This window comes from Anopheles merus, chromosome 3L, assembly GCF_017562075.2.
Source record: "Anopheles merus strain MAF chromosome 3L, AmerM5.1, whole genome shotgun sequence".
Lineage (NCBI taxonomy): Eukaryota > Metazoa > Arthropoda > Insecta > Diptera > Culicidae > Anopheles > Anopheles merus.
In genome coordinates, this window is record NC_054085.1 from 39,777,235 (window position 1) to 39,800,441 (window position 23,207).

General features: G+C 39.6%; 7 protein-coding genes and 1 long non-coding RNA gene across 12 annotated transcripts; 3 read left to right on the forward strand and 5 right to left on the reverse strand.

Annotated features, from left to right (window-relative positions):
• Positions 1–391: 391 nt before the first annotated feature.
• Positions 392–3,806, reverse strand: LOC121599819 (ceramide glucosyltransferase). 2 transcript variants are annotated; one of them, XM_041927904.1, is made up of 2 exons: positions 3,485–3,806; positions 392–2,911 (listed from the first exon to the last, which is right to left on the reverse strand). In XM_041927904.1, exon 2 carries the CDS (start codon positions 2,121–2,123, stop codon positions 927–929), a length of 1,197 nt encoding a protein of 398 aa, XP_041783838.1. In that variant the 5' UTR covers positions 2,124–2,911; positions 3,485–3,806; the 3' UTR covers positions 392–926. The 2 variants fall into 2 exon arrangements, with proteins under 2 accessions (XP_041783838.1, XP_041783839.1); XM_041927905.1 differs by lacking the exon at positions 3,485–3,806 and adding an exon at positions 3,043–3,165.
• Positions 3,807–7,580: 3,774 nt separating this feature from the next.
• On the forward strand, positions 7,581–10,580 carry LOC121598350 (G2/mitotic-specific cyclin-A). 2 transcript variants are annotated; one of them, XM_041925032.1, is made up of 7 exons: positions 7,581–8,039; positions 8,151–8,442; positions 8,526–8,761; positions 8,836–9,258; positions 9,329–9,533; positions 9,610–9,857; positions 9,945–10,580. In XM_041925032.1, exons 2-7 carry the CDS (start codon positions 8,218–8,220, stop codon positions 10,114–10,116), a joined length of 1,509 nt encoding a protein of 502 aa, XP_041780966.1. In that variant the 5' UTR covers positions 7,581–8,039; positions 8,151–8,217; the 3' UTR covers positions 10,117–10,580. The 2 variants fall into 2 exon arrangements, with proteins under 2 accessions (XP_041780966.1, XP_041780967.1); XM_041925033.1 differs by lacking the exon at positions 7,581–8,039 and having other exon boundaries at positions 8,049–8,442.
• Positions 10,581–10,639: 59 nt separating this feature from the next.
• LOC121598355 lies at positions 10,640–12,204 on the reverse strand. The gene is made up of 2 exons (XR_006005547.1): positions 12,043–12,204; positions 10,640–11,975 (listed from the first exon to the last, which is right to left on the reverse strand). It is a non-coding gene; the product is annotated as an uncharacterized LOC121598355 (long non-coding RNA).
• A 59-nt stretch (positions 12,205–12,263) lies between these two features.
• LOC121598349 (N-acetylgalactosaminyltransferase 6-like) lies at positions 12,264–14,745 on the forward strand. 3 transcript variants are annotated; one of them, XM_041925031.1, is made up of 2 exons: positions 12,264–12,699; positions 12,778–14,745. In XM_041925031.1, the coding sequence occupies exon 2, from the start codon at positions 12,793–12,795 to the stop codon at positions 14,620–14,622; it is 1,830 nt and encodes a 609-aa protein (XP_041780965.1). In that variant the 5' UTR covers positions 12,264–12,699; positions 12,778–12,792; the 3' UTR covers positions 14,623–14,745. The 3 variants fall into 3 exon arrangements, with proteins under 3 accessions (XP_041780965.1, XP_041780963.1, XP_041780964.1); XM_041925029.1 differs by having other exon boundaries at positions 12,265–12,710; XM_041925030.1 differs by having other exon boundaries at positions 12,265–12,677.
• Positions 14,746–14,766: 21 nt separating this feature from the next.
• LOC121598353 (mpv17-like protein 2) lies at positions 14,767–16,034 on the reverse strand. The gene is made up of 2 exons (XM_041925035.1): positions 15,676–16,034; positions 14,767–15,598 (listed from the first exon to the last, which is right to left on the reverse strand). Exons 1-2 carry the CDS (start codon positions 15,836–15,838, stop codon positions 15,177–15,179), a joined length of 585 nt encoding a protein of 194 aa, XP_041780969.1. The 5' UTR covers positions 15,839–16,034; the 3' UTR covers positions 14,767–15,176.
• A 284-nt stretch (positions 16,035–16,318) lies between these two features.
• LOC121598351 (DNA-directed RNA polymerase III subunit RPC7) lies at positions 16,319–18,448 on the forward strand. The gene is made up of 4 exons (XM_041925034.1): positions 16,319–16,496; positions 16,569–16,723; positions 16,786–16,914; positions 16,991–18,448. Exons 2-4 carry the CDS (start codon positions 16,571–16,573, stop codon positions 17,363–17,365), a joined length of 657 nt encoding a protein of 218 aa, XP_041780968.1. The 5' UTR covers positions 16,319–16,496; positions 16,569–16,570; the 3' UTR covers positions 17,366–18,448.
• LOC121598348 (exocyst complex component 1) lies at positions 17,341–20,466 on the reverse strand. The gene is made up of 3 exons (XM_041925028.1): positions 18,467–20,466; positions 17,867–18,377; positions 17,341–17,788 (listed from the first exon to the last, which is right to left on the reverse strand). Exons 1-3 carry the CDS (start codon positions 20,278–20,280, stop codon positions 17,441–17,443), a joined length of 2,673 nt encoding a protein of 890 aa, XP_041780962.1. The 5' UTR covers positions 20,281–20,466; the 3' UTR covers positions 17,341–17,440.
• Positions 20,467–20,767: 301 nt separating this feature from the next.
• LOC121598354 lies at positions 20,768–21,547 on the reverse strand. The gene is made up of 3 exons (XM_041925036.1): positions 21,396–21,547; positions 21,115–21,284; positions 20,768–20,901 (listed from the first exon to the last, which is right to left on the reverse strand). The coding sequence occupies exons 1-3, from the start codon at positions 21,436–21,438 to the stop codon at positions 20,845–20,847; spliced, it is 270 nt and encodes an 89-aa protein (XP_041780970.1). The 5' UTR covers positions 21,439–21,547; the 3' UTR covers positions 20,768–20,844.
• Positions 21,548–23,207: the final 1,660 nt, after the last annotated feature.

Genomic DNA, 23,207 nt, shown 5'->3' on the forward strand with positions numbered 1-23,207 from the left:
GCTACACATGTTCGACCTCTTATTGATAAGAAGAAGTCATTTGGTTGGTTACAAATTTGGTGGTAAAGAAATGTGATTTCATCGGTTAATATTTAAATCGTATCACACTTGCCTTTTGCAAGCCGTTCCTAGAACGCACATCGCTATCAGTTCGTACATTTCGTTAATCTCAGGTTTCTTAACTACAATAGCCATCAGACAAAAAACTCACATGATTAGAAGCGGTAGAAGCGGTTTGGTGCATAATACAAGTCCACAAATTTAAAACTTTGATCAAACAACATTAACGGGGATGATACTTAGCATTGAACATATGTTGGAGAGATACATTATTGTCAGAAAATTTTCTTTCTCTATCGTATCATCGTATAGCAAGACATTCATTAATTTGTTACGTTCAGCTAATTGTTTTATTTATTCCAAAGTTGGTTCTAACTTAGTTTTCACAAGATTTATAAATAGTATATACATCAAACAGTGGTAAAGTAAACACAAAAACATAAACTCGTTTAATCAAAACTTATCCACGGTGATCCTTTGATCGAGATGTTTCATCAACATCGCAAATTAACATTTATATTGTATGCAAAATGAAACATGTACTGAATATATTGAACGTCGATGGTTTTTACGATACTTCTAGTGAAATAGCGAGTGAGTTATAAACCGAACATTTGTTTTCGTTTGCATACATTTACTAGTAATAAGACGAGGAAAACAATCGTGTACGAAAAAACAAACTGAACAAAAATCTGACACCGTTCATGTATAAACCTATTCCATACAATGCTCTCTCGGGTGGGGTATTTATATTATGTGCGCTTGCTTTTAAAAAAATGGCTCACTCATGAAGGTTTTCCTTATGAACGCAATTTGTTCGAATAGTAGAGACATACGCATAGAAAATTAAATAACGTAAGCCCAAATTATGACTTAATTTGAGATGTAAGTTCATACGCAACGCCCCCCCAAGCAAGCTTATACACACGAGTTCGCCATCTTATAGCTGGATTCCACAAAGCATTAAAGAATAGGTAGGGTCCGCTGATCTCGCGAAAAGCCCATCCGACGAAAAAGGTAAACTTATTAAATGGTAACGCCCCATTCTGGATGATCGACAGCAATACCCAGTCAGACAGAAACCACACTAGTGTATGAATGAGGAAAAACACCAATGGATTCCATCGGAAGAGTACTTTCGCGGCGCCGCAAGCAAACATACCGACGATGATGCACTCTGACATAGGCTCGAGGAGGATGGTCGTTGGCACCATGGCGACTCTCAGCTTTGCCCATCGTGTAAGGCGCGCCTGAAAGCTGCTAATATCACAAATGCCAGAGTTCTGCCATGCAGGCTGGCTGCTGATCGTCAACTTCCAATTATGATCGTGGAATGCCTTGGCTAGAAAAAAATCTTCGGCCAGATAGCAGCCAAACGCCTGGACACCTCCCAGTTGATCTAGCACGTCCTTGCGCATTAAACAGGACATTCCCGTATGACAGTTAATGCCGAGGAGATCTGCACACAAGTAGATCCGCGACTGCACTGTGCCGAAGTATATTTTCTCAAACGCTGCTGCAAACCCCTCTCGGTCGCATACGAACGGCATCTGATGCACTAATCCAACCTTTTCCGTCATATGGTTCACCATGTCGGTCAATGTGTCACTCTTCATCCGAATACCTGCATCGGAAATCATTATTAGCTCATATTGAGCCTGCATATAGCCCGGATAGAGATTATTTATCTTTGGGTTTACTCCCACGTTCGAGCCACCGACAAGAAGCTTAGCTTCGATGCTGGGATATTTATCACACAATCGTTTGACAACTTCAACCGCTGGGTCATCCGGGGATTCGATGCAAAAAAGCAGCTCGTAGACCGGATAGTCCATGAGGAAAAAGGTTTCCAAATTGTTCTGTAAATTTGGATCGACTCCCATTAGCGGCTTCAGAATCGACACCGAGGGATACGGAGTTTCTCGCGGCTGTTGGGATGCTTTCTTATGTAGTTTTATCTTCCCATACGTGATGGCAGTCAGATGAATGATCCATTTTCCGCACCAAAATATCAGGATACCGATAGCCAAGCAGTGTATGATGGTTATCATCGTTGGGGACATTGTTTCATGATTGGACTGTTATACGTTCTTCTTTGCACTAATGTGTCCTTATTACACAAACACACACGCACGGCTCCGCTTAGATGCACAAGCAGTAGCACAGATACTGTATAATTGTTTTAAAAAAATATGTCAAACTGTTCGCTGTTCTAGATTGTATCAAATTCTCGCATAACAGGTCGGTTGCATTCACAGTTTTTCGGGACACTTCGTTCGGAACTTATCACGTAACAGAAGGTAACCACCTTTAATCTTTACTTATTCTCAGCTTTGGAACAGATAACAGTTTGTTGCTAGTATGATTAACTTGACTCCACTCGCTTGATTACTGAACTAGCGGTTGCTGGTTGAACACTGGACAAACCGTGGGCCTTTCAAACGACACAGGCTTTCTGATAACAGATGATGACTCATGCCTTGAAAGTGATAATGCCAGTACAGGCAATGAATGAGTTGCTCCAAAATAATGCATCCCGCGACGAGACTCACACTTTTGTTGTAGTTTGTTCGACTGAGATCAATCGGGGCTACCAACAATGTTTCTGCGCAAGCCAAAATGTACAACAAATCGCCACTAGCGTGTTGTCTATGTCCGTTCGTCAATTTTGGGTTATCATTACGCAAGATTTAGTTGTCAGATGTTGTTGGTCAAACTTGAAGTTAATTAAGAACTGATGGCAAAAAGAGAACGATTGCTCTCCGTTCCCGGAACAGGTCGATGATGGAATGTCAATTCATCTGGCCCCACTCAAACGCGGGTATACTTTTCTTGGAAGTACGACAAAGATCTGTTAAATAAGGAAAAGAAAAGATTAATCATTAAATGCATGTACGCGTGATTTGACTATGCAGCAACTGTAGAAGTCCAGCATTAAACTGTCACTTAAAAGCGATAGGATTGAGTCACATAAATAAACACCTAGAATGTTGGGTTCCCAGTGATTTACTTTTACCCTCACATGATCACAAGTCTCATTTAAACTATACACATAATACCATTGCGGATGCGACATTGAAATGAATATCTAGCAGCTTTATACGGACGTCACACGAGGCGTAAACTCAAAAAGTTTACGCTTGATTTGTATGGGAGAGCGTAAACTTCCTGTCAAAAGATTTCAGGGTTGTATGGCTGAAATCCAGTTTACGCCAAAGTTTACGCTTCGTGTGACGTCCGTATTAGATGTTTGAAAACATACATGCACTGTATTAGCTATCACATACTCACACAAAATCACAGAAAGCAACAAATTTATTAGGAATATTTTTTGCAACCAATGTTGCTTCTTTCTAAATTGACAAAACAATGCACTTCAATTGTCAGCTTAAGTAATACGATTTAGGCACAAATAACAACTTACCTGAAGAAGTGCTGCTGAACGTGTTAATTATTGTTTTACAGCAAACATTTATTTTGTACCCAAGGATCCCAAGAGATACCAAGAAAGAGAGATTTGCAACAGAGCTGGATGTTAGCACACACACACAGAGCTGAGAAGAATAGGCAAACACAAAACTGCACATTGGCAAGATTGTAGAAGCAACTTTATATGTTTGGAAAATGTTTTTTACAAGACGTTCATAGCGATTTCGAGGTTTTTGGAAGGAATTGCTTGAAACTATAAAAACGCAGCCCTCTTCTCGCTGTCATGAGAAAAGCTTTGACAAATCACACGCACAGAGTCAAATCAAGGATATGGTTTGGAAAGATCATGTGACAGTTCACAAAATAAATGTTCGACGCAAGGTGTATTAATGAGATTAGGTGATGGAAAAGCGTCCTTGTGGCGGGGGGAAGGGAGGTCACAATATTTGGGAGACCTTGGGTTATTTTAAAACCGTTAACAATTACAGGTGTCCCCCGAGATACGACTGTATTTGGGACCGAAAAAATGTCCCAAGGCAAGGCGTAAGTCGAAAAAGTCGTATGTCGAATATCTCTGAATATAAAGTTTATAACCGAAATTGAAGAGTTGGAATTTATGATATCGTGTATTTTATTTAAAATAATGTTCGATAATGTAATAATTATATTTAAAAAAACCGTACACAATATAGATATTCAAGATCAGGTAGTTTTGGAATCTTTGGAAATGTGTGTATAACGTTTATCAGCCAGATATTCAAAAAAATACATCAATTTCTTGTCAATGACAACTTTTAACTGTCAAAATCAAAATCGTCGTATCTGCGAATCGTCGTAACTCGAGGGGGTCGTAACTCGGGGGACGCCTGTAGTCAAACGCCGCACATGAAAAATAGGAAATAAAACAGAACAGATTTTTTCTAAAATAAAACAGAAACAATCTGACCCTACCAGCATTAAACGGCTTTGAAGGCATTCAGAAGGCATTTAAGGCCTTAGTCGCCTTAGAAGGCGAATAAAGATTTCAACCGAAACTTTCACGGCTGTAACGGGTTCTCTTCGAAATCTTTCAACTTTTTGATTCAAGGAGAACAGATAGCTTGCCGCCATCTTAGCTTGTTTATGTACTGAATTTGCACCTGTACCAATGTAACTGCCAAATAGAGCAGTAATAACGCTTTTGGTTCCGAATCGAGAAAGCGTGTGTTCAAATCCAGATTTTTATGATCTTTTTTCTGCGTTTATTTCTTTTTAAATTAATTTTTTCTTACTATAATTACTTTAAACAAAATTTATGTGAAGCGAAATTAAAATAATACCTTTAAAAAAAAAATAATTACACTATGTTCACCGTTCATTATCAGGATGGGAGAAATATGTATCTCATTTTTCCTTTTATTTTAGTTATCGAAATGAGTTTGATATATTATCACCTTTCAATGAGTTGGTCTTTAACAACCGAATAATGTAGACCATCTTTAATAAAGTGAAATAGCTCAGAGCTTAACGCAAGAGAACATAACACGTAAATCGTGCTATCGAATCTCACGCTCATATCTGGGAACACTACAACAGTGCAGTGCTGAAGACGCTTGTAAGGTTTTCTTTTGACAGTTGCAATTTCAAATTTCAAATTAAAAGCGAAATTTTTCATTGACATATTTCAAAGGCATTTAATTACTGCTAAATGCACTGCTGATCGCCTTCAATTCGCCGGCGATTACAAGGCGATTAGAAGGCATTTAACGGAAATTTGCGGGTAGGGGAAAAACTACGCTACATGTGTAATATACAGTTCTCAAAATTATAAGGGGAATTTTGCCGTGAAATTTTGTAAAGTACTGAAAAAAAAATTTTTTTAAGTTTTGTATTCAAAAAAAAACCCCTGTCAATTTTGAAAAGCTTGCCATAGAAAAAATAACAAGTTGAACCGATCTATGCGCAGTTATGAAACTGCATTAGTTTATTCTATTTTCTTCAGAATATTGCATGGATATTGGATTGCCCATTCAAATGTTATAAGACTCCAAAGCCGTTAGCTACCCGTGTAGCCCGGATGCCTGGAATAGGGGTATTGAGAAAAATAAAAAAAAGGGTTATTGTACTCGAAAAATTTTATGAAAAGAGAAAAAGATGGCTATGGTATACACACATATTCCAAATTTCAATTCAATCGGATTCCTAGAATCAAATAAATAATCAATACAAATTGATTAGCTACCCGTGTAGCCGATTGCCTTGATCAGGGATAACCTTTAAGTTGATAATCGGACACCCGAGTATTTTTTCAACTTTAAACTGCAATAACTTTTGATTCATTACTTTTATTCATTTGAAATTTTTCATAGCCGCCCAATTTTTAATTTCCGATGTTTTTGGTGCATAAATTGTAATTTTCAACAAGCTGTAAGTATTTTATTTTGATTTATTTTTAACTTTACCACGTATGTTGGCAACAAGCTTACCTGCGGGTATTCCATTACGAGTTACATGCGGTCCCCGAGATACACGGTACCTCTTATACGCGGATTCGGAGATACGCGGTTTTCCAAATTTGACAGTTCTTTGAGCAAATTGTACTGATTTGACACATCCATTGTGAAATACCAAATAATTTCCGTATTGAACGAATGTAAAATACTATTTGAAAAGGTTTAAAATTGTTCAATTCAGTAGAAACATGTCAAATAATTAATTTGGTGGCGAAAACCACTCCCTACTTGCAAAATTGCATGAAAATTAGTGATATTTTGGCTGGAAATCACGAGATTCGACTTACGCGGAAATTCGAGATACGCGGTATTTTGCGGTCGTTTTCGGTCCCCATTAACCGTGTATCTCGGGGACCGCCTGTACACGGTTCTCGACTTACGCGGTTTTCTAAATTTGACAGATTATATGTCAAATCAGTACAATTTGCTTCAAGTTCGGGAAAAATTGCAGTTTTGCTAACAAATTGAAACCGCTTGAAAGCCAGAAATATGAGAATTTTCTGCACTAACCATATCAAATAAATGATAAAGTGTATAAAAATCAAGGACCGTAAAGATATCAGGTCAAGTTATAAGCCCGTTTTGACAGCTAGGTGGAAGAAGAATCAACGAAGAAAACTGACAGTTAGTTTTCCGCGTTTGGCGAACGCTTCTAGTTCTCGAAGGAAAATTTCCATTTAAATCACGGGCTGTGTTCTAATAAACTAAAATATTCACCCAAATTGATCTCCACCAAATATTGACCATGCAAAACGTAAACAATCCATCAATACATATACAAGCGGAAAACCATCTGTCAAAATCGGTGCCCAGGGGGGGGATCGCCAAAAGCGCTATAACTACACCTCATTATATATTCCACCTTGATAAAAATACTTAATTACATAAAAAACTACGGTTTACATATGTAACCAAGGTGTTTTAATATGACAAAGTGAAGTTGTTCAGAACAAAATGACGTTTCTCGACTTGACATAACTGTTCCGGGGGCTCCGGTATAAAAGTTGATGAGGGCTGGTGCGGACATGTCTCGCACAATGTCGCACAGCAAAAGCGATAAAAATCAACCTTCTAAATCTATACACCTTGTATGAAACCAGTTATTTTTTGTGTCAAAACGTGTGGAAACCCGGGTATCCCGATTGCCAACTTAGGCCAAAAATACTCGGACCGGAATTTCGCGGCCGCGGAATTCCGCCTGCTGTCAAACCCATGTACAAAGTGTCAACGGCAATTTTCGCGAACTGTCATATCCATACATTTTTCAGCAAGCGGAATTCCGCGGCCGCGAAATCCCGGTTCCCTGTATTTTCGGCCTTAGGCCGCAAATACACGACGCGCGTTTCCGTGGGCGCGTTCAAACGCTTATAACAGTTCCGCAGAGATATCCAGCAAGAGCATCTCTGCGTTTCCGCGGTAGCGCGTTCGAATGACGTTTGTTTGTTGCCATCTCTACGGATAAAACAGATCTGAAAATGTAAAACACCTGATATGTTTTATCCACCTTGTCTCCACCACCTGATCTCTTTAATCCACCTTGGTTCGACCTGATCATAATGAACCACTGTGACGTCACAACGCCGCACAGTTTATTGCAAACCATTGACTAGGTGAGACCGAAAAACCGTTGCCGACAGCTGTTTGATTCGTTTGCCTCCATTTTCTTCCCTGTTTAAAAAAGGAAGCGCTTTCTCGTCAAGCAGTTCGGCTTAGTTCTAGTTTTTTTCGTGTCCTATGTCCTGTATTAGTGATTGAGTGTTTGTTTCGATGTGATGTTAAAATTACATTATATTTGATGGAAATTTGTTTCATAGTTGTATGAAAATACCCCATCTCTAAAAATAATGCGCTAAGAGGCATTCTCAAGCCAAGCGCTAAGTTCGGCACGCACGCACTAATCTGCTTGCAGCATTATTTGCTTGCATATCTCAGAATTTATAGGTCTTGTCCTCTATATATATATATGTATATACATATATATTGCAAGATACACGCAATTGAATAAACAGGTGACAATCTGCAGAAATATCTAAACTAATAACAACCTGAAGCATTCAAGTGCGTAAATAGTTGGCGAAGCCCACACATACATACATACAACGAAGCTTCCTTCGTCTTATGCGAAGCAACCTTAGACTCTCAATACTAATCAACTATTTTCCTGCTTAGAAAGGTAAAGAAGGAACAAATAATAAGCTGGTTAACTGTGGGAAAGCTATCCACAATAGTGTTAAAAATGGCGACGTTCCGAATTCATGAAGATGTGGAAAAGGAGAACCGCGTGCTGGCGCCTGTGGGAGGAAAGAAAAACGCAATCCTGGCATCTAACAATGGCGCTGCGGGGCTACCAGCTGGAAAAAATGTTATTTTACATTCCATTGGCATTCAGCACCAGCAACAACGGACTATGTTCAGCGTTCTCAGCAATGTCCAAAGCAATGTGGCGAATATGGAAAAGACTGTAAGTTTAAACTTAAACTAGCTGCCTTTGCAAGACATGTGCAGCTAAAGAAACAAAACAAATTATTCAACAATTAATGACAGGTAAAGGAGGGCAAAGTAAAAAGTCAACGTGCAGGCGGTGCTGTTCTGTTGCCTAAGTCTGGAAAAGTGAGTGACGAGAATGCTGTGGAAGCTAAGCAGAGTATGCAGGTTAAGGCTGTTAAGAAATCATCCGCCCCAAATGAACCGTTCAAAGGGTTCGAGATATACGACGAGTCGAAAGAAAATGTTAAGGAAATGTGTGTCCCTAAGAAAGATGACGTGATCCATGAGAAGCGGTAAGTAGTTGGATGAAAATTACGAGAAGAAGAAGTTGGTAATAATGGCAATTATGCATTTTTGGTATCCATAGCGCTCCTTTGCAAGAGCTAAAACATGCAGAACTGCTCGAAACTCCCATGTCGGTGGGAGAAAACTATTCTCCAATGTCAATAGACAAGTCGACTAGCATAATTGTCGAAGAAGGACCCATCCCTAGGAACGATCGTGAGCGTTTCTTCGAGGTAGAAGAATACCAGGAAGACATACTAGTTTATCTTAAAGAAGCCGAAAAGCGCAATCGTCCAAAGCCGGGATATATGCTTAAACAGACTGACATAACCCATTCTATGCGCACAATTCTGGTCGATTGGTTGGTGGAGGTTTCCGAAGAATACAAACTGCAGGGAGAAACACTTGCCTTAGCCGTATCTTACATCGATCGATTCCTTAGCTTCATGTCGGTAGTTCGTGCCAAGCTTCAGTTGGTAGGCACAGCCGCCATGTTTATCGCAGCGTAAGCATAGCATAGCATAAGTATTAACCGCATTATTTTATAAGCATCTTACTTCCATCACCAATCGCAGAAAGTATGAGGAAATCTATCCACCGGATGTGAGCGAGTTTGTTTACATAACAGATGATACGTACACCAAGACCCAAGTGTTGCGAATGGAGCAGCTCATACTGAAGGTTCTTTCATTTGATTTGACGGTACCAACTTCGTTGGTATTTACTAATACCTATTGTGTGATGAACGACGTACCAGATAAAGTGAAATATTTAACGATGGTAATATTTCAGCTTTCTTATGTATTTCACTTGTTTTAGAGACCATTGTGAATTCGTTTCGATTTTCATTTTGCAGTATCTTTGCGAGTTGTCATTGCTGGAAGCAGATCCATTCCTAACGTATATGCCATCCAAAATTGCAGCCGGTGCATTGGCATTAGCAAGACGCACTCTCGATTTGCCAATGTGGTCTAAGATGTTAGAGAACAACACTGGCTACAAACTGGTCGACATGAAAGACATAATTTTAGATCTTAACAAAACTCATGTCGATGCAGTAACAATGCAACAACAAGCAATACAGGAAAAATACAAATCCAAAACGTAAGCCATTTAGTCTAGGTTTAATAAAAAAGAAGCTCCAATGGACAACATCAACATGTAATTTAAATGTTTTTTTTCCATTTTTAGATACCATGAAGTCGCATCCTTACCTGCTACTGAGATAACAAAAGAATCTTTTGATAAGATATGCGCTACATTATGCAATTCTTCTGCTGCAACACTGCTACTTTCTAACACCGACAGTGAGTTGTTGAAGGAAATGGGGCGAGAAAATCCGTCAAACCTACTTTTCGTTTAGACGCCGTTAAATTAAGAGGCCCTTTTGTCCCGTTAGAGATTATGTTTGCTTTTTGCTTATTTATACTTGATCTTCATGTCAACACAAATATTCTTGATGTATTTGTGTCATGCATTCTATCCTTACTTATGTATCGTTTACTTTTTGTGTAATGCTGAAAAAACTGTATTATTTTGTATCTTTTTATAACGTTGCCGAAACTATGGACGAGTTTATTTATAAACTTTTGCTTATTTAATGGCTTTGTCTTTCTGGAATCGTTTCCCATAAAAATTGTCTTTTCCTGTCATTTCCCGTCAAAACTACATTTTCGTCTAAGGCAGACTATAGTATGCCAGTGTTTTTGACCATGTCTAGTTCAGAATAACAGCACATACAAATAAAAATGACCATTAATGCGACGATTGAACATAAATCATGAATATGGAATACGTTTGTCGATCTCTCAGTAACACCTTTGAAATCGACGCATCCGTATAAGAAAGGTGGGTAATAAATAGGAAACGATGACGAAGTACGACGATGGCGATTCATACTGAAATTATATTAAATAAAAAAGAATGCTTAGAAACTTAAAAGCGATACATAGTTGAAACAAAATCTTAAGGATTAAGACATTACATTTTTTTGTTAAACATTTTACAGTGAAATAAAAGATACAAGTAAGACACAAGTAAGAACAAATGCATTTTCTTCTTAATTAGAAATATAAACTACATTTGAATATCTTCTAATCATTGTCGTCTATCGTAGGGAATTATATGTAAAATTGCTTTTCATGCATTTCAGGTTGATGCATTCGTTCTTATCTTTCATGTTTTTCGGGAACTTAATCAGACGTATTCACTCTCTCGCTGTCTCTTGTTAGCCTGCTCACGAGCCTGGAGCACGTCATCATAACCTAGCCCGGTCAACAACTATTCTTCAGGATGCTCGGTGGCTGGTTGCAGCCTATCATCCATGTAGGACACCCGATCTCAGACAGGTCCCATCCAGCCATTGAGCTCGCTGTGCGTCCCTGCACCTAGTGCCGAACTGGGGGTCGCTGTCGAAAACCTTGGTGGGGAATGAATCCGACATCCTCATAATATGCCTCAGCCATCGAAAGCTTTCGCCACCGTCAGAATGCTGGGTTCGCCGTACAGCTAAGCAAGCTCGTTGTTCATCCTCCTCCTCAAAACTCCATGCTCGAATACACCGCCAAAAATGGTCCGGAGGATGCGTCGCTCTTAACACGTTCAGCATGGCGCTGATTTTCATAAACTTTCCATTCCGCCGGCATCTAGAACGCAAGCAGTGGATTTTGAACCAATCACGCATGTAAAAAAAATGAGTTTTTTCACCATAATTTCAACTCTACTCTGTTCATCAATACTGTTGTTTTATCAACCGCAATAATTCTTAGAACACCGTTCTTTTACTTGCCCACTGCTGCTATTCATGCGAATGGAGTACAATTGTTTGCAATGTTTGTTGTTTTCCTGGCAAAAGACCAATAACAGGCCCCAGGGCCTGTCATCGGCATACGGGAAAGTTCACTGGCAGGCTTTGGGGCCTGCCATCGGACTGGACGTGTTAAGCTATTTGTTACCGCTGGTAACTTGCCCAGAGATGGCAGGAAACCTTGTCGTCTGTATCATCGCTCTCGCTGGTGTGTAACATTGCAGTGCTCAACGCTGCATGTAAAGGGGCTGAACCAGATTCTGCTCTGTAGAACACCACCGCTTGCTACAGATCGCCAGTAATCGATCAAATATCCTTGAAAAGATGCTCTAAAAATGTCGCGATTGAACCACCACCCTGTCCTGCTGAGCTCTCCGGTGAGCATTCTGACGGCAGACGCGGAATGGATGCGACAGCTGGAAAAAAAATCGTAAATGGTCGACAGATGATTGATTGATGACATCTGTGAGAGATGGGTTATACCATTTTCTCCCAATTGGACTACCAATATTATTTATAATAATTAATTGGATTAGGCCACATCTTCATGCTACTTTTGGTAAATTATTTCGAAAACGAATGACTGTACATGCTACTCGAGCGGCCGGTATACAAACAAACACAATGCATATAAATGTCAAATGAATTCACCGGAAGCATCTAATGACGCGAACCACTTGTTGCCATCTTGCTCAGCATAAACAATAATAGAGCAATATAATCACCTTTTGCAACTGAAATGCTCCTGCAGTGTTGATCAATGGCAAGGAAATAGCCTTCCTCGAACAGAAAAAAGGAATTTTTCTTTAAAATATCAAAGTGATTGTTTGGCCATAATTTGACAAGAAGTCCCGTTATACCGGTTTGGAGCTTCTTTTTGTGATTTGTTGTTTTTATCATTGAATGCCTCGTCGATTCAGTGAAAGGCGTCGCTGGTTAAATTTTCTACAGATTGAAAGCTATCTGGTCTCCGAGCGAAGAATGAACCGTGTGGAGTTCTTATTTGCTTTGCTTTCTGCACCGTGTAGCATTTTTACCTCGTTCTGAAAGCAAGTGAATTGTTTGTCCAAGTGTGTGGCTGCATTGGGGCACAATTGCCAGCTCATCATATTGAAAAGGTTTGCCACGATAGCGATACCGGTACACGAGTGGTATTTATGAGTAGTATTGTCCATTTTTAGCCATAATATTTGATTGTTGGTGGTATTCTCTTTGTAGGTGTGCAGCTCGGAGATGAGGAGAAACGTACGTACACTGATAAAGTACTTGTTTGTATCAGGAGGAGCGTTGTTGTTTATCACATTGCTAATCCGTTCATTTAGCGACAATGCTAAAAATACTCTCGATGGGGTGTTTGGGCCGGAAGCACAAATGCAGAAGGAATCACACGCAAGAGAAGGATCTTTCTTTAACAATCCATCTAAGAATGTGCATCAGAAGCGGATCGATTGGCATAACTATGATCTCATCCATGAAGAAGCCAAGCGGAGCGGTGTCGGGGAACATGGAAAAGCAGGCCAGCTTGATAAAAGCGAACATGAGATGAAGGATAAATTATTCAAAAAGAATGGATTCAATGCAGTATTAAGCGATAAAATTTCTCTTAATAGATCGCTTCCCGACATAAGGCATCGGGGATGCCGAAAAAAACAGTACTTGAGCGAACTTCCCACTGTAAGTGTCGTCGTTCCATTCTACAACGAACATTGGAGTACTCTGTTACGGACTGCTTCCAGTGTCTTGCTGCGGTCGCCTCCGGAGCTCATCGCCGAAATTATCCTCGTTGATGACTGTAGCACAAAGGAGTTCCTGAAGCAACAGCTGGATGAATACGTCGCCGAAAATATGCCAAAAGTGAAAGTAGTAAGATTGCCAGAACGCTCAGGGTTAATTACTGCTCGACTGGCTGGTGCTAAAATTGCTACAGCTGATGTGCTTATTTTCCTGGATTCCCACACGGAAGCGAACGTGAATTGGTTGCCTCCATTGCTGGAACCTATAGCCGAAGACTATCGCACATGTGTCTGTCCTTTCATCGATGTAATCGATTGGGATACGTTCGAGTACCGAGCGCAGGACGAAGGAGCCCGAGGTGCGTTCGATTGGAAATTTTTTTACAAGCGTCTACCACTTTTGCCGAGAGATTTGCAAAATCCCACTGAACCATTCGAAAGTCCAGTAATGGCCGGCGGACTGTTTGCTATAAGTGCAAAGTTTTTCTGGGAAATCGGAGGCTACGATGAGGGCCTGGACATCTGGGGTGGAGAACAGTATGAGCTGAGTTTTAAGATATGGCAATGTGGTGGCAAGATGTACGATGCTCCATGCTCGCGCGTCGGTCACATATATCGCGGATACGCTCCGTTCGGCAATCCACGCAAGAAAGATTTCCTCACGCGAAACTACAAACGTGTGGCCGAAGTCTGGATGGATGAATACAAGGAATATCTGTATATGCGCGATCGCAAGAAATATGAAAATACGGACGTAGGAGATATTTCACGACAGCTGGCGATACGCGAGAAACTGCAGTGCAAACCATTCAAATGGTTCATGACCCAAGTGGCATTCGATCTGATTGAGAAATATCCCCCAATAGAGCCACCAGACTTTGCGAACGGCGCCATACAGAGCGTCGCCAATGCAGCCCTCTGCGTGGATACGCTAAATCATGGCGAAAAACAAACAATTGGGTTGTACTCTTGCGCTGAGGACAAAAAACAACCACAGCCGAATCAGTTTTTCCAACTATCCTGGCATCGCGATCTACGTATCAAGTTCGGTGAGCTTTGCTGGGACGTATCGGAGAGTGTGCCAAATGCCAAAATTCTACTGTACCATTGTCACGGCGGGCAAGGTAATCAGTTGTGGCGGTATGAGCCTGAGACGCAGATGTTAAAACAGGGCAAAAATAACCGATGCCTCGATATGAACCCCAATAACCGAGAAGTGTTCGTGAATCCGTGTGATCCTACTAACCCACGACAAAAATGGCGTTGGGGTTTCATAAATGCGACTTCTATAGCTCAATGGAATTCATACGGCGCTAAGATAATCGAGTAGATAAAACATATTATATTTTAAAACAGAACTGCTGTACAGTGGTTTGCTCAGTTCTAGTTGCGAAGTAATTAGAAAGTTTTGCATTGGTCGGCAGACCGGGCACGCTATCATTAGTGAAAACTAGAAACATTTGCTCAAAGCTGATGAAATTTTAAATAAATACTTTATTTCTATTCTGCCATAATAAAGTGCTGTAAGATAATAACTGTTCTAGGCATTGTACAGTTTGGACAATATGAAAAACAAAATGATAACGATACTTTGTCGCTGGTCGGATGAAAGCTCCTATAGATTTCAGCGTGCAAAGTATTACTCTGCGCTTACCTAGTTGCTGATAGGCCGAAGAGAAAATACTGTTCTTGTATTAAAGCTAAACAGCTTCCATCTTTAAACAAATATTTGACCATAGGCAGCGTAACAATAGAAGGAATAGTGAAAGATTTCAATATAGCATGCGGGTAAAATAAAACAATAAATAGGGAAAAAATAATCAGTAGATTTTTTTCCATGTATGTGTGTTAAGCTGTCGATTGTTGTCGATTTCACTGTTCATATCATTCCTGCTTTATCGATTTCATTTTTTGTGTTATTTCAGAAATGAAATCATCGTTATGTTTGATGTAGCAGAGAAACACGTTGTACAGCATGGTAATGGCATTAATATAAAGGACACGATATTTTGGGCTAAGTAAGTAGAAGTTTATAAACTGTGTCGGAGGCCATACGAGCCAATCCGCTGTATAGATAGTCCAGTACTTGTAGCGCAGTTCGGCGTTACAGTCCTTTACAGAAGCACCTTCCAGAAGACCAGCGCTGTATAAATATGTAACGATGAAGATGGGTGATATAACAACCTGATCGATGGCAATCTTTTTGAACACCGTTCGTACGGTAGCGCCGGGAAGATATGCGTCCATCCATTTGTAAAGATAATGATGCAGTGGGCCTTGGGAAAGGCCTACCAATGTCATATTTACTGTGCCATGAAATATAAAAAATAAACTATAATAAAAAATTGCTAATAGCCCTGAAAAGGGGAACAGTAATGCTTACAGGCTCGCTGCCTTTCGAGGCCTTCTGAAGCAGATGTAGTTTTCTCCTGTCGTCGTTCAATTTCTTGAGCCGCAACATCTCCCGCCAGCATCAGTACGCCGGAACTAATAGTATTGGTAACTAGAAGATATCGCCCAAACAGCAGTTTCCAAACTCCTCTCATCACAGAATGATTGTTATATGTAATTGAATATCGCAATTATTCCCTCAACCTTTTACCATACTATTTGGCCCCCAGGATAGTTATTTTTGAAATGCGGACGCACTCAACAAATCGGAAATAATATCATTACATGAATGGAACGAGCAAAGTTTGTTTACGTTTGTCTACAAAAAAAAAACTTGCGTAATCACCAGCTGATCAGAAGTCAACCGCATTCATTACGCGATAAGCGAAAATGATGTCAAATTTTTGTGTCGTATATCCGAACCTATACAATGAATTAAAGTGTTTAAGTACATTCATTTTTATATTCAATCATACAGCTATATTTGCATTTGTATTTATATTTGAACAGCTAAAATATGCATAAAGAATTACAAGTCATATGCAGCATATGAAAGACATTTTCAAAAATATCAGACAAATTGTTCTGGCAACACTGTTGCACAATATGACAGAAAACGTCTAAATGTGAATGACATTATAATGTTTACAATTGAAATGTTAATAACATTGGGCAATGAAAATAACTAGCCAGCATTGCCGCATATTATTGATAGTTTGCAATTTCGCATACTACGGGAGACACTCTAGTGTTTAGCAAAGCAAATCATCACATTTCTCTATAACCGCTAGCAAGTTACTGAATTAAACTAAGGTATGTAATGTACACGGTTATGATTAGTAAAGCGAAGACCACGCTCTATGATAATTGTACATTTTCGTGCAGATATGGCTGGAAGAGGTCGTGGTAAAACGAATGGGACCTTGACGCAAGAGCAACTGCAATCTTTGGGAGTCACAAGCAAAGAAATGCAGACCGTAACATCGGCAGCTCCACCTCCGTTGTATCCAGCATTGCTAGCGAAACCTGTACCTTTGGAGGTAAGATTGGTAACGTATGATCGTTGCGAGACAAAATTCCTACTATTCCAAATTCGTCTTAGTCTAGCGCCGATCGGACTTACAAAATACTCTGGAAAGAAGATTTTATCTCGTATCTACGTGAATCGACCTACTACACTACAAAGAAAAGTTCTAAACTTCATGTACAGCGATACAGCGATAAAGTAATTGTAAGTACCACTCCGTGCCACATCAACGTACCATGTGCCTGATTTCGCTTATCTTTATGCTGTGGATTCATTTCAGAATGTTATAGAGAACGATCCGAAAACTAAGCGAGAGGGAGATTTTCTTTGGAAACTAATGCCTGCGGAACTAAAACCGAGCTACAAACGAGTAAAAAGTTCATTGGGACCAACAAATGCAAAGCGACTGCGAAGTGCCGCAGATATTGATGCAAAGCTAAAAGCACTAGAACAGAAAGAATCATCTGGCGACCGTTCGGATATTGTTAAAAAAGAGAAAAGTGACTCGGAAGATGAAAAAGATGGCGATGATGCTGATGAAGAATTGGTTGATGAAGAGATGGATGACGACAATGATTATGGTAATAACTATTTCGATAACGGAGAAGCATATAATGACGAAGACGATAATTTAGACGATGGGCCGGTTTATTGAAACCGAAGTACTCTTCGATTTGTATGGATGGCCTGTTTAATGAACGTTTTATTTTTGTCCTGGCTCTTTTTACGCCTAATGTGACTGTGCTATCTCAGAGAAAAAATCCAACAGGTCGTTGATGGTAAACTCTAGAGTTATCATTGAACCGGCATAACAACGTTGGATCCATTGCTCCAATGAGTTGTACTGGTTTATAAATTCCTGCTGCATAGCTCGCCACACTACTTGTAGCAAATTTTCTTCCTCACAAAGATGTTTTTCTACCTTTTTGTACAGTTGCTCAAGTCCTTTCTTTACTTCACGGGCTGGATAAAGACTTATTACTTTACGTAATTCTTGCTTAGAGTACGCCATTTGGTAGCTAATTTCGGTATCTTTCACACCTTGCTGCACACGCACTTGTATTCCTTCGAAAAATTGCTGTAATTATAGAACCATTGATTAAATATATGTCTGCATATAAAATACGACAGCTTCTCTTTACACAATAATCCTTACGTTTAGTCGTTCTAGCGGCCGGCCAAAGTATTTAGTAACGTATGCTTTCTGTGCATCATTATATCGTGTTTTTGCTTCCTTTCGCAATGATTCCAAAACTGGAATCTTTAGTTGAGATAACGTGGAGTGCATTCGATGATAGTTTTCCATTTTTACTACTTGGTGCGGCGTTTTTGAATGTTCGGCGGCGTGCACAGAAATGCGTTCGAAAATTGCTTCCACCAATTTAAGGTACCATTTATCAAGATCATTCCGGCGCTCCGTTTTCTTAAAAATGTTCTCAGCGGTTGCGGCGAATTCTTCAAAGTTTTCCACGTAAGGTAGAAGGCCACATTTAGAGCGCTTCGGAAGCTTAGATTCATCAATTGACTGCAACTGTGATTGCATAAATTTATCAAAGCTTCGTTTCACGTGTATAAGAGCTGAAGCAAACGTCATGCTTAGAAAAGACTGTGCGTCTTGGGCCGACATTACATGTTGTGTAAGACGCACTAGCACGTACAATGAGTAGCTAAAAGAAACAGTAAAACAATGTAAATAATGTTGTATATATTTTTCGAAGGAAAATTACTTCCATAGTCATCTTTCCAGTGTACTTACTAGTTATCTAGTTTTTCAAAACTCAAGATAAAATTGTTTATTTCCGTTTCAAGGTTAGCAAATAGTTCCCCCATCATCCGGCGGACATCTTCGTTAATTTGACGATCAAGCCTTCGCTGTGGAATGTGTAGAGCTGTATCTCGTTCATCCTTTTGGTTCACTGTTTCGTTACTAGCAGCATCCAGTGTTGTTTGCGTATTTTTAGCCGTAGGACTAATTACGTCCAATTGAAAAAACGCAATGCAAAAATGCTGTTCGCTTAATGCCACTGGTTCTAGTTCCGCAAGCACCTTTTCCAAAATTGAATCAAATCGTTGCCGCTCAATTGCTTCTGCGCCTGGAGACCACATCTCTTTGCTGGTACCTAAAATGCCGTACGGTTGTGCTGGTTGTTTATTTGATTGTGGACCAAGTTTTATCTTGTTGCTTATTGAACTATTGTTAATATCCTCTCTAGAGCTGAATTGCTTAAGTGTCAGTGCTTGTTTAGCGTTTTCGAAAAATATCTGAATGTCCCGGTCGTAAACTTTGCTTAATGAAGCAGTGTAAACTTTAATAAGGGCATCGTAAGCCTTTCTATCCATAGTTTTCATCCAGTGCATAAGCTCCATGAACGTACATAGCTCTTTATGCACGTTATGGTGCTTTGGAAGCGACAATTCATTTGTGAAAGGTGTTTGCGAATCTCCAAGATTGCCAAGATGGATGAATAGATTATTCAAATGACGGCTTATTGTTTGCGAAAATTTAGCCTTCCATTTTTCGAATCTTTTGCGCTGATCTTGAACAGCTGTAAGTCGCAAAAGTGCAGGGTCGATGTCACTGTTCATTGCCATCTGCAGTGCTTTCCCTGCTGCTATAGCTGCTGGCAAACCCTTTGGAGTTAGATCCGTATCTGTCAGCGCAAGCTGGTGAACATGCGGCAAATCGAGCTGCGTAACTACTTTTTCCAGTTCTAGCAACAGTCGAACATTGTTGGTATTGGCAATCTCGATCATTTGATTCTTTTCTCCCATCTTTTCCATCGTATCTCTTACGTGACAAAGTATTTCGTCGTAATCGTCTAACCGTTTCTCTACCTTTTCAGCTTCTTGAATCGCTTCTTCGATCCTTTCCATTAGCATTTGAACTTGTTTCTCTGACTCTAGAACGCTTTGTATATTTGCACCATCCAGTTGCAAAAGGTTATGACTCAAATCATCCATAAACAATTCAGCATTGCTGATCGCGTAATCGCATTCTGCAACAAGTTTATTAAGGTGTGCTTCTTCCTTATCCGTTAGGGCGTGGAAATCCTCATTCTCAAACCCTTCAATGTCATCTTCATCGTCCGCAGAAACTGCGCCCCCGCGATTAGGGTATTTTTCATCAATTTGTTTTTCGGGCGATTTTTCCGAAAGCCACTGTTTGGGGATGTTTTTGAACACGGCCCTCTCTCCAACGGTGCAATGTTTATGAATTTGTTTCCATAAAACCGTAATGAAGTTTTGTCGTTCATGTAAATTGGCTGCAAACCATCGGTACGGTTTATCCAGCAACACATCGAAGTCATGCGTGTCCGTAGCTTCGTTGCGACCATCGACGCACTTTATCTCCTCCAATGACCAGGAACGTTTTTTCTTATATACGGCCTTGTCGTACTGTTTTATCTGGCAAACACTTACTATAACACTGGGTTTGATAGTAGAAACGATACACAAGTAAGAAGTTTTTTTCCTTTTATGCAATTTGCTAACATTGCACACGGATAAAATGCGTTCATCAAGTGCATCGAACAGTTCCTTCTGGAAGATGTATTTTATTCCAGCTGCCATTTCACAGGATATAAATCAGCACTTTCTCCAGCAGTCAAAAATGAAAAATGGTATTTTTTCTTTATGTAGCGCTCCAGATTTGAATAGATGATAGAATCCTAGTGTTTTTGCTCTGTATTACTACAGACGTCCCGTTTGTATAGATAAAATTTTATGATGTGGATCAGTGGTCTGTCATACTACAAATGACGCATTAGCAGCTGTCAAACTCAATCTCGCTCAAACACCACAAATAACAATTGAGACAATAATTTTATTCGAGAACCTGCGAATCATTGGATCTGGAAATTTTACATTCAAGTTGTACGTCATTAATGAACTGCTTATTAAATATTCAGTTTTTTCCATATAAGAAAGATTAAAATTGGTGACACGACCAACTAGGCCATTCATAAGAGAAAAAAACAGCGTAACTCGTCCTTCTCCTCCATGTATGTTTATCCAAGTTTGTTCTTTCATTTCATGACTGAAATCATACAACATTAACTATTTTCATTTAGATTGATTTATTTTCACGAGACATCTAATAGGTTGTTTACAACACATCGCCATCCTGATCCCCACTTAGTCCAGGCTTTTCGGCGGGCTGTAATTAAGATAGATCAATCCGCTCTCCTTGGCCTATAAAAAAAAAATAGTTCGTCAATGATTCTCTTTTTTTACGTATGCGAGAGGTTTACACGTTCGTACAGGGCAACCGGGGTCGACCTAGCGAGATGTCAAATCGTATGAAAAATTCATCTCGGCCGATCTTGGTTGCACTGCATAGCAGCAAAATGAATGGATACCATTCATTCCATTATCTGTGAGTACGAGTAACTCCGTTATACTAACCACAGTCAATGTGATGCCAAAGATAACAATACCCGCAGCGAGCACGGTATTGTACACCCGATTCTTGCGTCGATGTTCTTCGAAGAAGTCCCCTTCCGGGACAGGCATGTCGTTCATGGTGTACACACGGAAGTTGTTGGGGCCATGGTATCCACGGGACAGGAATGCCGCTGGTAGAGTACATAATGGAGGATGGTTATATAATAACCGAGCAAATGAGTGAAAAGCACTAATTTTATTTTGCGCTTTTCCTCATATCATTTGATTAGTTTATACATTACCGTTGCGGATGGATAAGTTTGCAATAGAACGAACGGGCAGCATTTTCCTTCCTCGGTAGATGTTTAGCAAAAACGTAGGAGATCCGATCAAAGCAAGACACAGTTTCGATTTTCAGCAAACCTCAGAATTTTTGACAGCTAAATAAAAAAACGAAGTGACATTTGCTAAAGACGATTACATGTATTCTCCGATATACGCCATACTCGATTTCGCCGACGCGATTTCGCTATACGCTATATTTTAAATTTTACAGTTCTTTTAGCAAATTGTACTAATTTGACATATCAAAAATGCAAAAATAAATAAATATAGGTAAATTCAAAATAAATTCTCTTTTGAACGAATTTTAAACACCATTCCTGAAGGTAAAAGATTGTAATGTTCATTTAAAATTAGATAAAAAAAACTAACTTTATGGCTAAAATCTACCACTTCAAGCAAAATTAATCGAGAATTAGCTATAATTTCACTGGAAACCTCGAAACTCAACATACGCTATTAATCGAGATACGCTATTACCTCCGATCCGCATTAATAGCGCATGTCGGGGAATACCTGTATTGTCATTACATCAGACGTTTAGGCAAGTGTGGCCAGATTTTTTGGCGGTTTTCGGTAGGAGCGTCAAAATTTTATCGGTAGGATAAAATAGTTTTAGGTTGGAGTTTCAATTTGTATCGTTAGTTTTCGGTATGTTTTGAAGTGATAAGTGGAAGCGGGAGGGGGTGGCAAATCTGCACGAGAAAATACATCCTTTTTATTTAAAGGAGATGCAGATTTGGTTCGTATTTAGGCTGACCACATGAAGTTTATGAAAAAACGGGATACATCCCAACCTAAGTAGCCTTACACTGCTTCTAGACGAAATTCGCGCCTTGTTTATAACAGTTGTAAAACAGTGCTGTCAAATCTTCCGTGCCTCCAATCGCGCCTGCTGTTTCGCAGAGATACCCCAAATAACCAAATCGGCCTTAACCGTAGAGTTGGCAACCAGATTTACACACGTAAGTTGGCAACCGGCATACCCGGGTATTCCACACGTTTTGATGCAAAAAAAAACCGATTTTCATAGGTAAACAATGCTTTCTATATTTTAATGCTGTAAGCAAGTAATGCCGACCATATATTTTCTTCTATTTCATTTATTCATTAATTTTTTTCATTTTATTATAAAAATAAAGGTCAAATTGAAATTTGGAATCGCTTGAATTTGATTCAAAAATAAGCACAATACGAAAAGAGGAAGAAGAGAAACGTCATTCTCCATACAAAATGTATGGAATACCCGGGTATGCTGGTTGCCAACTTACATGGTAAAGTTAAAAAAAATCAAAATAATATACTTACAGGCTGTTTAAAATTACAACTTATGCACCAAAATATCATAAATTAAAAGTCGGGAGGCTACGGAAAATTTCAGGTCAATAAAAGCAATGAATCAAAAGTTATTGCAGTTCGAAGTTGAAAAAAATCCCGGGTATCCGGTTGCCAATTTAAAGGTTAACCCACTGTAAAGCCACTTCAAACCCACGTGGGTTAGATGTGGTCGATTCAGTCGTTAACCCACCAAATTTTAGAACAATTGAGAGCTGTCAGTTCTAATAAGATGTATTGACCTTACGCACGCTTGGCCCACCTGTTCCAAACATGTTGACGAGAAAAAGATTTATCAAGTGCGGGCTAAGGTCAAAATGCTGAACATGATTTTAACACATCGATTTCTTTAACTCATTCACTTACCGCAGGACTCCACACAGCATAACACGGAGCGCAACATAACAACTGACAGCTGTCAAACGCTTGAGAAAACG

What these genes read in the sequence shown, in the direction of transcription:
- LOC121599819 (XM_041927904.1), bottom strand. Translation starts at nt 2,123, where the DNA reads ATGTCCCCAACGATGATAACCATCATACACTGCTTGGCTATCGGTATC.
- LOC121598350 (XM_041925032.1), top strand. Translation starts at nt 8,218, where the DNA reads ATGGCGACGTTCCGAATTCATGAAGATGTGGAAAAGGAGAACCGCGTG. An exon ending in GCCGCCATGTTTATCGCAGC is followed by an intron (nt 9,259 to 9,328) that starts GTAAGCATAGCA and finishes CACCAATCGCAG; the next exon opens with AAAGTATGAGGAAATCTATC. An exon ending in AAGTGAAATATTTAACGATG is followed by an intron (nt 9,534 to 9,609) that starts GTAATATTTCAG and finishes TTCATTTTGCAG; the next exon opens with TATCTTTGCGAGTTGTCATT.
- LOC121598349 (XM_041925031.1), top strand. Translation starts at nt 12,793, where the DNA reads ATGAGGAGAAACGTACGTACACTGATAAAGTACTTGTTTGTATCAGGA.
- LOC121598353 (XM_041925035.1), bottom strand. Translation starts at nt 15,838, where the DNA reads ATGAGAGGAGTTTGGAAACTGCTGTTTGGGCGATATCTTCTAGTTACC. An exon ending in CCTCGAAAGGCAGCGAGCCT is followed by an intron (nt 15,599 to 15,675) that starts GTAAGCATTACT and finishes TTCATGGCACAG; the next exon opens with TAAATATGACATTGGTAGGC.
- LOC121598351 (XM_041925034.1), top strand. Translation starts at nt 16,571, where the DNA reads ATGGCTGGAAGAGGTCGTGGTAAAACGAATGGGACCTTGACGCAAGAG. An exon ending in CGAAACCTGTACCTTTGGAG is followed by an intron (nt 16,724 to 16,785) that starts GTAAGATTGGTA and finishes AATTCGTCTTAG; the next exon opens with TCTAGCGCCGATCGGACTTA. An exon ending in GATACAGCGATAAAGTAATT is followed by an intron (nt 16,915 to 16,990) that starts GTAAGTACCACT and finishes GATTCATTTCAG; the next exon opens with AATGTTATAGAGAACGATCC.
- LOC121598348 (XM_041925028.1), bottom strand. Translation starts at nt 20,280, where the DNA reads ATGGCAGCTGGAATAAAATACATCTTCCAGAAGGAACTGTTCGATGCA. An exon ending in TTTGAAAAACTAGATAACTA is followed by an intron (nt 18,378 to 18,466) that starts GTAAGTACACTG and finishes TGTTTCTTTTAG; the next exon opens with CTACTCATTGTACGTGCTAG. An exon ending in GGCCGCTAGAACGACTAAAC is followed by an intron (nt 17,789 to 17,866) that starts GTAAGGATTATT and finishes CTATAATTACAG; the next exon opens with CAATTTTTCGAAGGAATACA.
- LOC121598354 (XM_041925036.1), bottom strand. Translation starts at nt 21,438, where the DNA reads ATGCTGCCCGTTCGTTCTATTGCAAACTTATCCATCCGCAACG. An exon ending in AAACTTATCCATCCGCAACG is followed by an intron (nt 21,285 to 21,395) that starts GTAATGTATAAA and finishes GTACTCTACCAG; the next exon opens with CGGCATTCCTGTCCCGTGGA. An exon ending in TTGGCATCACATTGACTGTG is followed by an intron (nt 20,902 to 21,114) that starts GTTAGTATAACG and finishes TTTTTTTTATAG; the next exon opens with GCCAAGGAGAGCGGATTGAT.